This window comes from Grampus griseus (assembly GCF_964374135.1).
Source record: "Grampus griseus genome assembly, chromosome: 1".
Lineage (NCBI taxonomy): Eukaryota > Metazoa > Chordata > Mammalia > Artiodactyla > Delphinidae > Grampus > Grampus griseus.
The window spans coordinates 130,477,786-130,493,616 of NC_139017.1; the positions used below are offsets into that span (position 1 = coordinate 130,477,786).

Here is a 15,831-nt window from a genome sequence, read left to right on the forward strand (position 1 = left end):
TTTGGGAGATTAATCCTTTCTGCATTGATTCATTTGCAAATATTATCTCCCATTCTGAGGGTTGTCTTTTCATCTTGTTTATGGTTTCCTTTGCTGTGCAAAAGCTTTGAAGTTTCATTAGGTCCCATTTGTTTATTTTTGGTTTTATTTCCAATACTCTAGGAGGTAGATCAAAAAAGATCTTGCTGTGATTTATGTCAAAGAGTGTTCTTCCTATGTTTTCCTCTAAGAGTTTAATAGCATCTGGCCTTACATTTTGGTTTTTAATCCATTTCGAGTTTATTTTTGTGTATGGTGTTAGGGAGTGTTCTAATTTCATTCTTTTACATGTAGCTGTCCAGTTTTCCCAGCACCACTTATTGAAGAGGCTGTCTTTTCTCCATTGTATACCCTTGCCTCCTTTGTCATAGATGAGTTGACCATAGGTGCATGTGTTTATCTCTGGGCTTTCTATCTTGTTCCATTGATCTATGTTTCTGTTTTTGTGCCAGTACCATATTTTGATTACTGTAGCTTTGTAGTATAGTCTGAAGTCAGGGAGCCTGATTCCTCCAGCTCCGTTTTTTTCCCTCAAGACTGCTTTGGCTATTTGGGGTCTGTTGTGGCTCCATAGAAATTTTAAGATTTTTTGTTCTAGTTCTGTAAAAGATGCCATTGGTAATTTCACAGGGATTGCATTGAATCTGTAAATTGCTTTGGGTAGTATAGTCATTTTCACAATATTGATTCTTCCAATCCAAGAACATGGTATATCTCTCCATCTGTTGGTATCATCTTTAATTTCTTTCATTAGTGTCTTATAGTTTTCTGCATACAGCTCTTTTGTCTCCCTAGGTAGGTTTATTCCCAGATATTTTATTCTTTTTGTTGCAATGGTAAATGGGAGTGTTTCCTTAATTTCTCTTTCAGATTTTTCATCATTAGTGTATAGGAATGCAAGAGATTTCTGTGCATTAATTTTGTATCCTGCAACTTTACCAAATTCATTGATTAGCTCTAATAGTTTTCTGGTAGCATCTTTAGGATTCTCTATGTATATAGTATGTCATCTGCAAACAGTGACAGTTTTACTTCTTTTTTTCCAATGTGTATTCCTTTTATTTCTTTTTCTTTTCTGATTGCTGTGGCTAGGACTTCCAAAACTATGTTGAATAACAGTGGTGAGAGTGGACATCCTTGTCTTGTTCCTGATCTTAGAGGAAATTGTTTCAGTTTTTCACCATTGAGAATGATGTTTGCTGTGGGTTTGTTGTATATGGCCTTTATGATGTTGAGGTAGGTTCCTTCCATGCCCACCTTCTGGAGAGCTTTTACCCATAAGTGGGTGTTGAATTTTGTCAAAAAACTTTTTCTTCATCTATCAAGATGATCATATGGTTTTTCTTCTTCAATTTGTTAATATGGTGTATCATTGATTGATTTGTGTATATTGAAGAATCCTTGCATCCCTGGGATAAATCCCACTTGATCATGGTGTATGATCCTTTTAATGTATTGTTGGATTCTGTTTGCTTGTATTTTGTTGAGGATTTTTGCATCTATATTCATCAGTGATATTGTTCTGTAATTTTTTTTTTTGTAGTATCTTTGTCTGGTTTTGTTATCAGGGTGATGGTGGCCTCATAGAATGAGTTGGGAGTGTTCCTTCCTCTGCAATTTTTTGGAAGAGTTTGAGAAAGATGAGTGTTAGCTCTTCTCTAAATGTTTGATAGAATTCACCTGTGCAGCCATCTGGTCCTGGACTTTTGTTTGTTGGAAGATTTTTAATCACAGTTTCAATTTCATTACTTGTGATCAGTCTGTTCATAGTTTCTAATTTTCCTGGTTCAGTCTTGGAAGGTTATACCTTTCTAAGAATTTGTCCATTTCTTCCAGGTTGTCCATTTTATTGGCATAGAGTTGCTTGTAGTAGTCTCTTAGGATGCTTTGTATTTCTGTGGTGTCTGTTGTAACTTCTCCTTTTTCATTTCTAATTTTATTGATTTAAATCTTCTCCCTCTTTTTCTTGATGAGTCTGGCTAATGGTTTATCAATTTTATCTTCTCAAAGAACCAGCTTTTAGTTTTATTGATCTTTGCTATTGTTTTCTTTGTTTCTATTTATTTCTGCTCTGATCTTTATAATTTCTTTCCTTCTGCTAACTTTGGGTTTTGTTTGTTCTTCTTTCTCTATTTCCTTTAGGTGTAAGGTTACATTGCTTATTTGAGATTTTTCTTGTTTCCTGAGGTAGGCTTGCATAGCTATAAACTTCCCTCTTAGAACTGCTTTTGCTGCATCCCATAGGTTTTGGATCGTCGTGTTTTCATTGTCATTTGTCTCTAGGTAGTTTTTGATTTCCTCTTTGATTTCTTCAGTGATCTCTTGGTTATTTAGTAATGTATTGTTTAGCCTCCATGTGTTTGTGTTTTTTATGATTTATTCCCTGTAATTGATTTCTAATCTCATAGCATTGTAGTCAGAAAAGATGCTTGATGTGATTTCAATTTTCTTAAATTTACTGAGGCTTGATTTGTGACCCAAGATGTGATCTATCCTGGAGAATGTTCCATGCACACTTGAGAAGAAAGTGTAATCTGCTTTTTGGATGGAATGTCCTATAAATATCAATTAAATCTATCTGGTCTATTGTGTCATTTAAAGTTTCTGTTTCCTTATTTATTCTTATTTTGGATGATCTGTCCATTGGTGTAAGTGAGGTATTTAAAGTCCCCCACTATTATTGTGTTACTGTCGATTTCTTTTTTTATAGCTGTTAGCAGTTGCCTTATATATTGAGGTGCTCCTATGTTGGGTGCATTTATATTTATATTTGTTACATCTTCTTCTTGGATTGATCCCTTGATCATTATGTACTGTCCTTCCTTGTCCCTTGTAACATTCTTTATTTTAAAGTCTATTTTATCTGCTATGAGTATTACTACTCCAGCTTTCTTTTGATTTCCATTTGCATGGAATATCTTTTTCTATCCCCTCACTTTCAGTCTGTATGTGTCCCTAGGTCTGAAGTGGGTCTCTTGTAGACAGCATATATATGGGTCTTGCTTTTGTATCCATTCAGCCAGTCTATGTCTTTTGGTTGGAGCATTTAATCCATTCATGTTTAAGGTAATTTTCAATATGTATGTTCCTATGACCATTTTCTTAATTGTTTTGGGTTTGTTTTGGTAGGTCCTTTTCTTCTCTTGTGTTTCCCATTTAGAGAAGTTCCTTTAGCATTTGTTGTAAAGCTGGTTTGGTGGTGCTGAATTCTCTTAGCTTTCATTTGTCTGTACAGCTTTTGATTTCTCCATCGAATCTGAATAAGATCCGTGCTGGGTAGAGTAATCTTTGTTGTAGGTTCTTCCCTTTCATCACTTTAAGTATATCATGCCACTCCCTTCTGGCTTGTAGAGTTTCTGTTAACCTTATGGGAGTTCCCTTGTATGTTATTTGTCATTTTTCCCTTGCTGCTTTCAATAATTTTTCTTTGCCTTTAATTTTTGCCAATTTGATTACTATGTGTCTCGGCGTGTTTCTGTTTGGGTTTATCCTGTATGGGACTCGCTGCACTTCCTGGACTTGGGTGGCTATTTTGTTTGCTGTGTTAGGGAAGTTTTTGACTATAATCTCTTCAAATATTTTCTCAGGTCCTTTCTCTCTTTCTTCTCCTTCTGGGACCCCTATAATGAGAATATTGTTGCATTTAATGTTGTCCCAGAGGTCTCTTACGCTGTCTTCATTTCTTTTCATTCTTTTTTCTTTATTCTGTTCCACAGCAGTGAATTCCACCATTCTGTCTTCCAGGTCACTTATCCATTCTGCCTCAGCTATTCTGCTATTGATTCCTTCTAGGGTAGTTTTCATTTCAGTTATTGTATTGTTCATCTCTGTTTGTTTGTTCTTTAATTCTTCTAGGTGTTTGTTAAACATTTCTTGCATCTTCTCAATCTTTGCCTCCATTCTTTTTCCGAGGTCCTGGATCATCTTCACTATCATTATTCTGAATTCTTTTTCTGGAAGGTTGCCTATCTCCACTTCATTTAGTTGTTTTTCTGGGGTTTTATCTTGTTCCTTCACCTGGTACATAGCCCTCTGCCTTTTCATCTTGTGTATCTTTCTGTGAATGTAGTTTTTGTTCCACAGGCTGCAGGATTGTAGTTCTTCTTGCTTCTGCTCAAGTGTGCTATTCTTAAAATTCTTTTCTCCTTTAGGGTCTAGTACCTGTATTCTTAACTCCTGGTTCTTTTCTATTAGATTTTCCTAGTATATTTCCTTTTGTGTTCACATGATGAAAAATTAAGTATTACAGTACATGATAAAAAAAATTCAACACTCTCATTCCCTAGATACACACTGAACATTTCTCTTTTCAATTCTAGAGGTGTAAGCTAAATAATACACTTTATAAAACTATTTTGAAATTTATCATCTTGATGACATCAATAGACTCCCTATTCCAACAGATGAAAATTTAGCTTGCCAAAATCTTACACTTAATTTTTATGTTTTTAAGTTCTACTTCTTTCTTATGTTTCTTTACATATACTTAAACCTTTGTAGTTTTAATGATTTCTGAAACTCTTATTTCAACTTTAAAGATTTAACTCTCTTATATTTTCCTCTCCACGAACACATCACAAACTCTCATGCTACTAATATTTCATGCATTACGATGTTTCGTTCTATCAGTTTTATTATGACTTATGTTTATATAAATGTTATTCATACTGAGCCAACTACTATACTAGGATTACATTTCTCTCTCTCTCTTTTTTTGGTATAAGTTTATTGTCCTCAAGGTCAATAATGATCTTATTTTGTTTAATTTGTATATACTTATCACTAATTCAGCCCCAAACTTTCCAATTTAATTGGATCTTAAACCTCCAATTCAGTTAAATGTACAAGGTAATCTATCTGTTCCTCTTTTTTCCCTCTAATTCAGAGGCGTTTCCCTTAGAGCCCTCTTCTCCTGCTCCGATTTGGACAAGTTGTTCTCTCTGCCTGCTGCACAGCTGTCCTGGGACTTCCATGTTCCTTAGTGTTGGAACCACCTGCTTCCCTCTCTCTTACTTTCCTCTTTTGTTGGAGTATATCCTAAAGTAATTTTCTCAGAAATATATTGCTGAAAAAGAGTCAGGTGACATTTGAATCTCTTGTTCTTTTGTAAGTAGCTTATACTTTTCTCTTTGAAAGTTTTAGAATGTAGTATACAGGTATTATTCTTCTTTTATTTATTTTGCTCACTGATTAATGGATCTTAAGTTAAATTTATTTCATTTCTTTTTTATTTTTCTGCTTTTCCTTTTTAAACTCCTGGTTGTTGGATATTGGACCTCCTGAATTAATCCTGTGTCTTATTTTTTCTCTTCCATTTTCTAAAGAGGGCGCACAAGAGAAGTCACTGTTTTCTCTATATTATCCTGAACATGACACATCTCTCTCTCCTAACCAGCAGTGGGGCCCTCTTACATCAGGTTTTTTGTGTTTTGGAGGGTGTCCCCAAGGACCTCCAAACTACTTTATAGACAGACCCTTAGTTAATCTCCCTGACTTCAGACTCTCTTCTCCTGTTCTCCCTAGTTGCTGCTGACTCCAAGCCTTGATCCTCTGTCTTTGTCTCCACTGTTTACATTCACTTATTCAACCAATATCTATGAAGTATAATGTGCCAGGCAGTGGGGATGTTGACCCTAAGAAGCCTCAGATGGCTTTATTTATCCTGTTTCCAGCACTGAAGTCTCCCCGAGTATTGGCAGCCCATTTCCTCTGCCTGCTGGATATCTCCACCTGGATGCCTCAAAATACAATGTTCTCTCCCAACATGCCCTTCCTATATTCCCTGGTTTAGTTAGTGCTGCCTCCATCCACATTCTACATTCTAAAATGTTTGGATCCAGAACAAGCCCCACAAGTTCATTTAGTGACAAAAATCCCTGATGTGCTCTTTTTATCTTCTATATTGTCAAAGAAAGAGGTAAAAACGAAATTTTCTAGAAGAGAGTCTGGGTTACCTTATTTTGTCCAAAAAAGGTTTTGTGGTAGTTCATAGACAAAAGCACTAAACCAGGCAAACTATCAGACTACAGAAGCAAATATAGTTGAGAACATTTGAAATGACCCCTATACCCAAATCAATCCCCACTGACCAATCTATAATTGACAGTAAGAAACCATCAGACTTTAAGGGCAGAAATATCTACTTCCTTACTATACCTAGCAATAGCAAGTTAAACTATGGGGAGAAGCTTCCAGAAGTTGTCTCCTCGACTCTCTTCCCCTTCTGCACCCTCCAGTCCACTGACCCAGACCTAATCTTCCCTGTGCCATCAGCACTTGCTGACCGCTTCCCATGTGCACCGACAATAAGTCTTTTCCACATCATCAGACACAACTATCTGACCTTCTCTACTACTCTGACAATGGGCTGGCTCACCTGATAATAAAAATGATTACCTACTGACAACTCAGCTGTGATAATTGTATTGCTGGTACCATTCCATGCACATTGTTTTAATTAAAGTGAATACGACTATGCAACTGAAAGGCATCTGTTGCAGGGCGTAAGAAATTTCCTGAGTTCTGTGTTTAAAGCCTTTGAGAGCACATGTGCTCCATACCCAGAGTTGTGTAGATCACAACTGTCAAAATCCCAAAGGATTCCATTTTTAACATCACCTGTTACAAAATGACACCACCAACTAATGTGATTAACATGAGAACATTTTGAAACCAAAAGTCATTTTCTTAAAATGCAGAAATAGGAAAAATAAGGAATCCCTTCAAAAGTATGTGAATAGTGGCAAATTTGGCTGAATGAAGGGTTAATTCTTCATGGGAGAGCATGAGTTCATTTCCACTTAAAGTACTTTACGTAATGTTACACTTTTACACTGTGTCTTCTCAATTCTTTGTGAAGAAGGTGGAGCTGAACAAATTATATTGGTATATAAAAATGTTAATAATACTAGATTCTGCTAAGGGAAACACTTTTTTTTTCTTGACATAGTTATCATTTGATAACTTCCTGGTAAAATTCTGTATAACTAATGGGCCACAGCTCTGCGATTGAAGAGTTGCACTTGTACGGCCTCTAGGGGTCAGCATAACTCGAAGGAAGAGCAAGGGCTGCAAACAAGAAAAAGCAAGGATTTGCAGGTTCTGAGGATGACGAAGCAGTGGAAGGTGGAACAAGAGGTAACCCCTGAGGATGAGGACAAAGGAAGTCGACTCTACAGCCAGTCCACACAGCGTTCCTGTTTGTGTTCAACAGAAACTTGGGGACCCAGATCACTGAATAACATGTTGCCTACCACATAAACTCCCTTGAAACCACTGGCAGTACTTTACGATTCCCTTCCCACGTACTGAAAGCCATTGACTTTTTCTTAAATGTCTGTTTCAGCACTTTGGACTTAGACATTTGAGATGTGAGAGTTAAGCACCACAAATTGGTCCTCCCTAAAGTTATGGTTTTTCAATTCGAACTGATTATTTAAAGGCTAGAATGATTGGAGGGGCTGGCTTGCCCTCTCTCTGAGATACGAAATGGTGGGTTTTATTTTTTTTACCTATAAACCATTTAATACTACCCCTGCAGAAGTATGGTGATTATAAACATACATTTTGGGGGGAACTCACTAACAAAACTTGCTGCCAGTACGCTGCCTCTCACTCACTACACGATATCAATCTCAGAGATACTCAAAGTGCTGAAATCGAAGGAGGGGTGATTAACAGCACACCTCGTTTTTACTTCCTGGTATATTTCCCTGTGCCTCTGGACAATACTCTTGGGGACCACAGCTGAAACATGATTGTCTGCCTTAGTTGATGACTACTATGTGGTAAGCATTTAGCAGTGTTGGCAATCATTTATGCTACAGGAGAAAGAGCATAGTTACTTTTCCCTTCCTTTAAAAGGAGTGCACTTGGGCAGTTCAGACACAGTTTTGGGGCATAAGAAAAGAAATCATTTTCTATTCCTTGCAAACTTTGATTTACAAAAGAACACCAGAAGCTAAAAGCCTTGTTGATTTATCATGTGAAGCAAAGGGTAATTTTTCTCCCCTTGTTATGCTTTCATATAATCATGTTCACTGCCTGTATGGGTGGCATTAAAGAATTTCTGAATACAAATAATAATTTCTTGCTTTCAACCTTCATAATTCACATCGGCAGGCACCCTGCGGGGCGGTGATGCCTCCTGCCAGTGACGCTCAATCTTTTTTGCACGCCACTTATCTGCCTCTCGCAGCTGCGAGTTCCATTGATCGCCATACCTGCAGGATAACGCGCCCGTAGGCGTTCTTCAGCAGATTAACCACGTCCGCGTGAGACAGCCCATCCAAAGGTTGCCCATTAATGCTGACAATCCGATCTCCAACCTGGAGGTACAAAAGTGGGAGAAAAATCACTATCATTAAGAAAAATTAAATTTGAGAAGAACGCTTAAAATTCTTTGTAAGTCATATTTCCCATTTGTGGCTATTGTGAAGATTCTGTGTCTCTACTGTGTATGCGTGTTCCAGAAGCATGAGGAAGTTTTATGGCTTTCCCCAAATACAGACCAATCAGAGAAACAAGAAAGGGGTCAGATTTGATTATTAAAAGGCTTTTTGTACCTTGGTAATGGTAGTGTTGCATACATCCATTTGCCAGTAATAGTGGGGTGTACAAATTACCTGTTCAATAAAGCTCTACCGAGGAAGCCAAATGTTTTTTGCTTTATTTTTTCTACCTAAGTTAAGATTAAGGAGCGATGGGGGAAAAAATTCATAAGGATATTGATTATTATTATTATTTTTTTTGCGGTATGTGGGTCTCTCACTGTTGTGGCCTCTCCTGTTGCGGAGCACAGGCTCCGGATGTGCAGGCTCAGCGGCCATGGCTCACGGGCCCAGCCACTCCGGGGCATGTGGGGTCTTCCCGGACCGGGGCACGAACCCGTGTCCCCTGCATCGGCAGGTGGACTCTCAACCATTGCGCCACCAGGGAAGCCCATGTTGATTCTTTTGGTGGAAGGAAGAGTCTAAGGTCAAATCTCTCAGGTGAAAATCAATTTTGGGTGGAATGAGGTGCTAAAAATGATATGGGAGGCTTTGCAAATGAGCTGCAATTTCTTCTATCATTGAGAAGCTTTGACACAAACGATACTATTTTTATATGTTCAGGGACATAATGAATTTCAGGTATAAACTTTCTCCAATGCATTTTGCCCTCAGTGTGGGTCTCTGATAGCTGCTGGAATTCCAGTTTTAAGCACAGCGCCCCTGGCTGCCTCATCCTCTCCCACCCACCGCATCACATGCTGAGAGCACTTCACCATCCCCTTTGTTTACTTTAAGCTTCTGTGTACGTGCGGCCACACCGCTGGCCTGAATCATGGCAATAAATATTGGGATATCTCCTAAGGGACTTCCTTTTCCTCCAGCAATACTGATTCCAAGGGCATCGCTGAGCTCCTAAAAAACAAAGGAAAACAAGGCTTATATGTTTAACAAAGAGCCACAACCTGACTGTCCCCAGATAGCTGTTGAATAAAATCCCTCCTGATGCAGGAGGCTAGGGTACCACAGGAGTTAACCATAGCGCCTCTGAAGTCAGAAAGACCAGTGTTTCAGCTCTTAATTAGCTGGAGTACTTAATTAGCTGGGGGTGCTAAAGAAGTTCCTTAACGTCTTAGAGCTTCCATCCCTACGCATAAAGTGGGAAGAAAACCACCTACCTCACAGTGTTGATCTGAGGATTAAATGAGGTGATATAGTGCAGTCCTGGCCCACAGAAAGGGCTCAGTAAAAGGCAACAGGAGGAGTAAAAACAAAAAAAACAAAGAAAAACAACCCTATGCTACTGCTCAGTTTAGTGGCCAATTTTGATGCAGAACTTGGCAAGTATGTCCTCATATGGTGTTTACAATTAAATTACTGCACATCTCATGCTCTTCTGGGTGTGAACAAACACACTTGGCTCTGAAAGAGCTGCAGGACTATGCTAGAACAAAGGATCTTTGAAGACACCCACTGTAGTGAGTACAGAGTTTGGAGAGAGAAGTAACATGCGACCGAAAATGTTCTCTGAGATTGAGATGAGGCCGTTTGTTCACTCCAACCCTGCTGAAGAGGTTCTGGTCTTTGTGCAGGTTTCCCCCACATTTATATCCCAGGGTTAACATTTTAAAAATCACTAAAAGAATAAGTGACAAGTTCCAGTTTCAGCACGGTGGCATGCACACTCTATAGCATCTTTCTCCTACTGATGAAAATGAAGACCTCTTGTCAAAATTTAAAGTACAACTACCTAAGACTTCTGAAAAGTAAAGAAACTCAAAGAAATTGTGGTGGAGAGCCAAAACTTGGAGAAACGACAGCAGAGGGTGTATCTCCCCGTTGTTTTCCTGGCAGCTTTGTCCTGAAGACAAGACCCAGTCAAGGAGCTGTAAAGGTGGGGCAAACTGCTAAAACTTTGATGTTAACTCCCACCTTTCTGGTCAGAGGAACCAGGAAAAGGAGCCCTGATGGCTGGAGAATGAAGGAAGAAAGCTAGAGTAGAGAGAGTCAGAGAAGGGGATCCTGTCCCTCTGTGAGTGCATCCACAGAATTCTCAGGTTCAGTCTAAGCCACGCATATGAGGGACAGACCCACACTCGGGAACTGAACTGAGTTTTGAACTACCACTTACAAAAGGTGACATAACTTTCAGTCTGAGCCTAACTGGGTGGATGCCTGCTAAAACATAAACACCAGCAGTCTTCAGAGTCTACACAGCAATAACATTCACCAGGGCTGGGAAAAACCCCTAAGTTACTCAACATGCAAAGAACCAGTAAAATGCGATCAATTTCTTGTTAAGTTTTTTCAAATATGCAGGACAGTTTAAAGCCAAGATGATACCATTGTCTGGTGGGGTTCTCAATTTATGTAGATGTAAACATATGACAACAATGACATAAATGTTAGGGGAGTGGTTGCAGAAAAGGGACCTACAGGGTTGCAAGGCTTCTGCAGTTTTACCTGACCACTTAAAAATATACACAGGTTAGTGTGTTTCAATTTCACCTCGATAAAGTTGGACAAAGGAAAAAGAACAAAATGACAGCAACTTTAATATTCTGTTTTCCAAAGTGTTTGTGTCTAGCTTCTATTTTATGAATGCATCAATAGTAAAACCCTACATGCAAATGGTAAGATGCGTTTCATTATGAAGTTTCTGCTCGGACCGTATGTGGGAGAACAGGGTGGGTAGGAGCAGGCCTTTTTATAAAAGCCTGTAAAAACAAGCAGCTGAAATGACTAAGGAAACATAAAATGATATGTTATAAATCTTGGAATGAGGAGAAATTTATGGAATAATTTGGCTTTGTTCAAATCCATTGTGATGTTTCCTTAGTTTATCCATAATTATGCACATGTTGGTACATTTAACTTCCCCATACGAGGAACATTTGAGTTGCCACGCTGGTGGAAAGATACTGGGAACAAATAAGGCAGATTTAGTCAAAGCTGTAGTTAATAATAATGAATTCCTGGACATTCATGATGAACTAGGTACTATGCTAAGTATACTGTATGCATTACACCTCATTTAATCCACACAACAAGATTTACCTTGGGAGGCAAGGGTTATCACCCCCAATCTACAGATAAGCAAATTGAAGTTAAGTAACTTGACAAAGGTCATAGAGCTAATAAATGGTACAGTGTCTTTAAACACAGCTATAATTGAGTCCAGAGAACTAAGTTAAGCTGGATATCACTTTACTGAAGTTGATCCATGATTACAACAAGGTCATAATTTTTTTCACTATTGCTTGAATCCCAAATTTAATGGGATTAAGAACAAGGAAAATAAAACTGCTTGCCAATATTCTGGATATCACACAGGAGTCTGAAAAATCTCACAGGATTATCAGGAGTCTGAAAATCAGGATTTGACAACTTTATGAAATGAAATGCATTTTGCACAATCTTCTCAGGAGGGCAATTTGGCATTATATATAAAAGCCTTTAAACAAGTATGGATTCTGACTCAACAATTCATTTCTAAGAATTAATCCTAAAGAAATCACCCATGATATGAGCCAAAAAGAAAATACAAAGACATTCTGCTATAAAAGATGGCGAAAGTTGAGAAATATGCTAATTGTTTAATAAGAGGACATTGGTTAAGAAAACTTACAGCACATTCATACAACGGAATACTATGTAACTGACAAAAATCACACCATCTGCTGTCAAAAAATAGTTATTCACACGGCTAAAAGTCCATGCTTTAAAGTAAAAAAGACAAGCTACAAGAGTATGTCTAATGTGATACCATTTTTTGTTTTTTAAAACGTAAACACAGTGCACAAAATGAAGTGAATGTGGTGCCCCAAAAAGTTCACAGTGGTCATGTATGTGCTTTACTATATTTTCCTAAGACTGCTTGTGTTACATAGACGATATATTGCCTTCAGTAACTTAAAAGAACACACTAACAATCCAATATATTGTATTGAGGGAAAGATGTACATATTATGCAACACAAATTAGAAAAAAAGCAAAATAACTGACTTACCCTGATTATCTCAATGGTCCTTAGTCCCACATCTGTGCCTATGAAGAAACAGCAAATTAACTTTTTAAAAGTAAGAGACAATATATTTAGGATATAATATTGTCCCATGAAAATGGTATCATTTTCTAGGTCTTTCAGGAGGGAATACTGAGGCAAGCAGGCATTATACCCTTTCTCAAAATTCAAACTGGTGACCATCAATCAGGGGCTATGTCCTCTATTTTAAACAAGTCCTCTCTGTTTGAGATAGATGTGGCCATAATCATTTGGTCTGACAAAAGCTGATGGCCTGTAGCAGCCGCTGCCTGGAATACGGTGATTAAATGGCTTGGAGGGTGAGCCATTTTTGTTTCACTGAACATTTTTCCACCTTAATCAATGATAACCTTACCCAAGGAAAGGCTTAAAAAGATGCCTTCCCCACCCCACCCATGACGGGATATGCACTTCTGACCTTCCTCGAGGGACCTGTCATTTTAAAATTTTCTCTCTGGAAATGGTTTTACTTTATGAAGTACTTTAGCTTTCTGCTTTTCTCTTTTTCATCTGTAAAGTTAAAGGCATATTCCAAAAACGAATCTCTATGGCTTTCCTTCCTTTAGAACAGGCCTTTCAGAAAGCTTGGGGCTTATGTGGTCACGTTCAAAGACTTAAAAATATTTTTGCTGTACACCTGAAACTAACACAACATTGTAAATCAACTATACTCCAATAAAAATTTAAAAAAAATTTTTTTAAATTGGGTAACAGGATCGTTTTGCTGAGGGTGTGTCTCAAGTAATACCTGAGTTTTGTGGGGAAGGATCCAAAGCTCTTTTTGCGCCGACCAGGTTTTGCAGGCTGGTGATAACAGGAGCAAGAGAAGGATGAAGGCTGCTGTGCTGACTCTGCTGAAAAGCAAACTCAGTGGTCAGTCTTAGAAATTCATATTTATTATTACTATTTTACTTACTGAAGTAACCATAACCATGTAATAGAAAATTCTGTGGAGGCCAGAAAAGAAAACAAAAATTACTCACACTCCCTCTCTATCACCCTAAACAATCCCATTTAACATTTGCTCCACTGCTTTCTCCGTTGTATGTGCTTTTATATGTGGTTTCAATCATCAAGGTAGAAAACGTGCAGTAATTTAAGCTTTTTGTGCTCCACATGAAATCAGAAACATTTTCCTAGCCTGTTACACTGTTTACATATGATCAGTTAATGCCACTAAGTGTCATTTGGGACTACAGGCAAAATTTATTTTCTTTTTATCTAAATTACTGATCTATTTTGCTAAAACAAATATAATAAAATCTAGATTTATAGGAACTTCATTAAATAGAAAGAACCCTGAACTGTAAGAAAAAGCAGTAAATATCAGGGGAATATATTAGTTTAGGAATATTAAAATTTTTTTTCCTCAAAGATTTTCCTAGAGTTGGTAATAATTCAGCTCAATCTGCTATACCTTCATTACTATCATTTTAAAATAAATCTAACGTTTATTTAAATAAATTTAGATAATGTATAGTCATGTTTGGCTAGTGGCTATTCAATGAAAATCATATGCAATGAAAATCATATGCACAGTGAAGGATCTTTCCAATGCAGAAGACAATGACACCACTAATGAATAAAGAATTTTTTCTACCGAATTCTCACGGTTACGCTTTAACTGCCTCAAAATTTTGAGGTAAACCTAAGACCATAATTATTACCTGAAAAATTATAATTTGATTCATTTCCTTAGTATGATGAAAGTTGTTTAATATTTTAACATTCCTTAAATATGAAAAATTTCAAATATATAGAAAAGTTGAATGAGACAGTAGGCACACCACCTAGATTCCACAATTAATATTTTACTATTTTTTTTGTTACATATCTATTCATCACTCAGTTTGCCTTAAAAAAATTCATTTCAGAGTAAGTTACAGACATCAGTGCACTTCACAGTGGATATATATATATATATATATATATATATATATAAAGGAGTGTTTTTATATTTTTCCTGAAAGGATATGATTTAAATCAATGGTGCTATAATAGATAACTACTCAGAAATGAGGAAGTATAGCATATTATAACCTTTGCCTAAACAAAATCTCAGAACATTGTGTTTGTCAAGGCCTTTAGAAATATGAACTTTGCCTGGAGGTACTCCCTCAGTTATCTGAGGAAAAGATTTCTCAAGTGTTTTTACCATTATACATTTTCCTCTACAGAGTAAAGATACTCTTTCCTGGTTGGTAGGAAAACACTTTTTTAAAAAAGAGGCTTGGTAGCCCCATGGCTAGAAGATCTCTCTTAATGAACCCACTTTCTCTAGGCCAAGTCAACGAGTTAAAATTCTCCTAGACCCTCAAAAGGAGGCATCTGTCTCCCTATCTTATAATTGCCCAGAAGGAAATCCGTGCCCCTAGAGAGTCCTGACTGCTTTAAAAAGGTTTGGAGGGGAGATGTTTGGGAATGGGTTCCTCTTTTTCTCCATCTGGGTCATGGGCTGATATTCAATTCTTGAAGATGGGGGACACTTCTTTTACAGTCTGCTACAAGCCTTCTTCCCATTAGCTACATATCAGTAGAGACTTTCATTATCACCTAGGTCATAATTTTAAGGACAAAGTAAGGATAAAATATATTTTCTGCTTTGCTTAAAATTGAATTAAACTTCTACCCTCTGAAATAAAAATTCTGTGCAAAGAGGTTAAAGAAAAGTGTTTGATACTTCGTTCCAGGTTTCTGAAATATGACAGCTCACATTTACATAACAGATAAATGGTCATGGAGGGTTTTTGACCTTTAATAATAGAGCCTCTAAATTTGTTAGTTTTGTATTTAACCTGAGTGTAAACTTTATTCATCACTAAGATGCACATATACATTCCTCAAGGACAGAAGTCCAGTTCTACCTACCACTTCACCTGTCAGTCCAAAATTTTCTTAAAACACTGGAATTCCTTATAACCCCTTTGTGCCTTTGCCTATGCTACACCCTCTGTCTGGAATACCTTTTTTTTTTTTTCTGTGGTAAGCAGGCCTCTCACTGTTGTGGCCTCTCCCATTGCAGAGCACAGGCTCCGGACACGCAGGCTCAGCGGCCATGGCTCACGGTCCCAGCCGCTCCGCGGCATGTGGGATCTTCCCGGACTGGGGCACGAACCTGTGTCCCCTGCATCGGCAGGCGGACTCTCAACCACTGCGCCACCAGGGAAGCCCTGGGATACCTTTTCTCTCTTTTCAATCTATCAAACTCCTTTTGGAGTGAGACCCAACTGAACCCCTTCTGTGTTGCCCTCCCATACT

At 37.8% G+C, this 15,831-nt stretch overlaps 1 protein-coding gene across 7 annotated transcripts in view; it reads right to left on the reverse strand.

Annotated features, from left to right (window-relative positions):
* The window catches only part of PATJ (PATJ crumbs cell polarity complex component), a 357,190-nt gene that overhangs the window by 20,534 nt on the left and 320,825 nt on the right, over positions 1-15,831 (reverse strand). For 6 of the 7 annotated variants that reach the window (XM_082652883.1, XM_082652885.1, XM_082652882.1 and 3 more), the window contains 4 exons: positions 13,322-13,427; positions 12,538-12,575; positions 9,321-9,443; positions 8,262-8,366 (listed from right to left, as the gene is read on the reverse strand). In XM_082652883.1, the coding sequence (XP_082509009.1) occupies positions 8,262-8,366; positions 9,321-9,443; positions 12,538-12,575; positions 13,322-13,427 (372 nt within the window). The remainder of the gene's footprint in view (positions 1-8,261; positions 8,367-9,320; positions 9,444-12,537; positions 12,576-13,321; positions 13,428-15,831) is intronic. The other variant, XM_082652881.1, reaches the window with a different exon arrangement.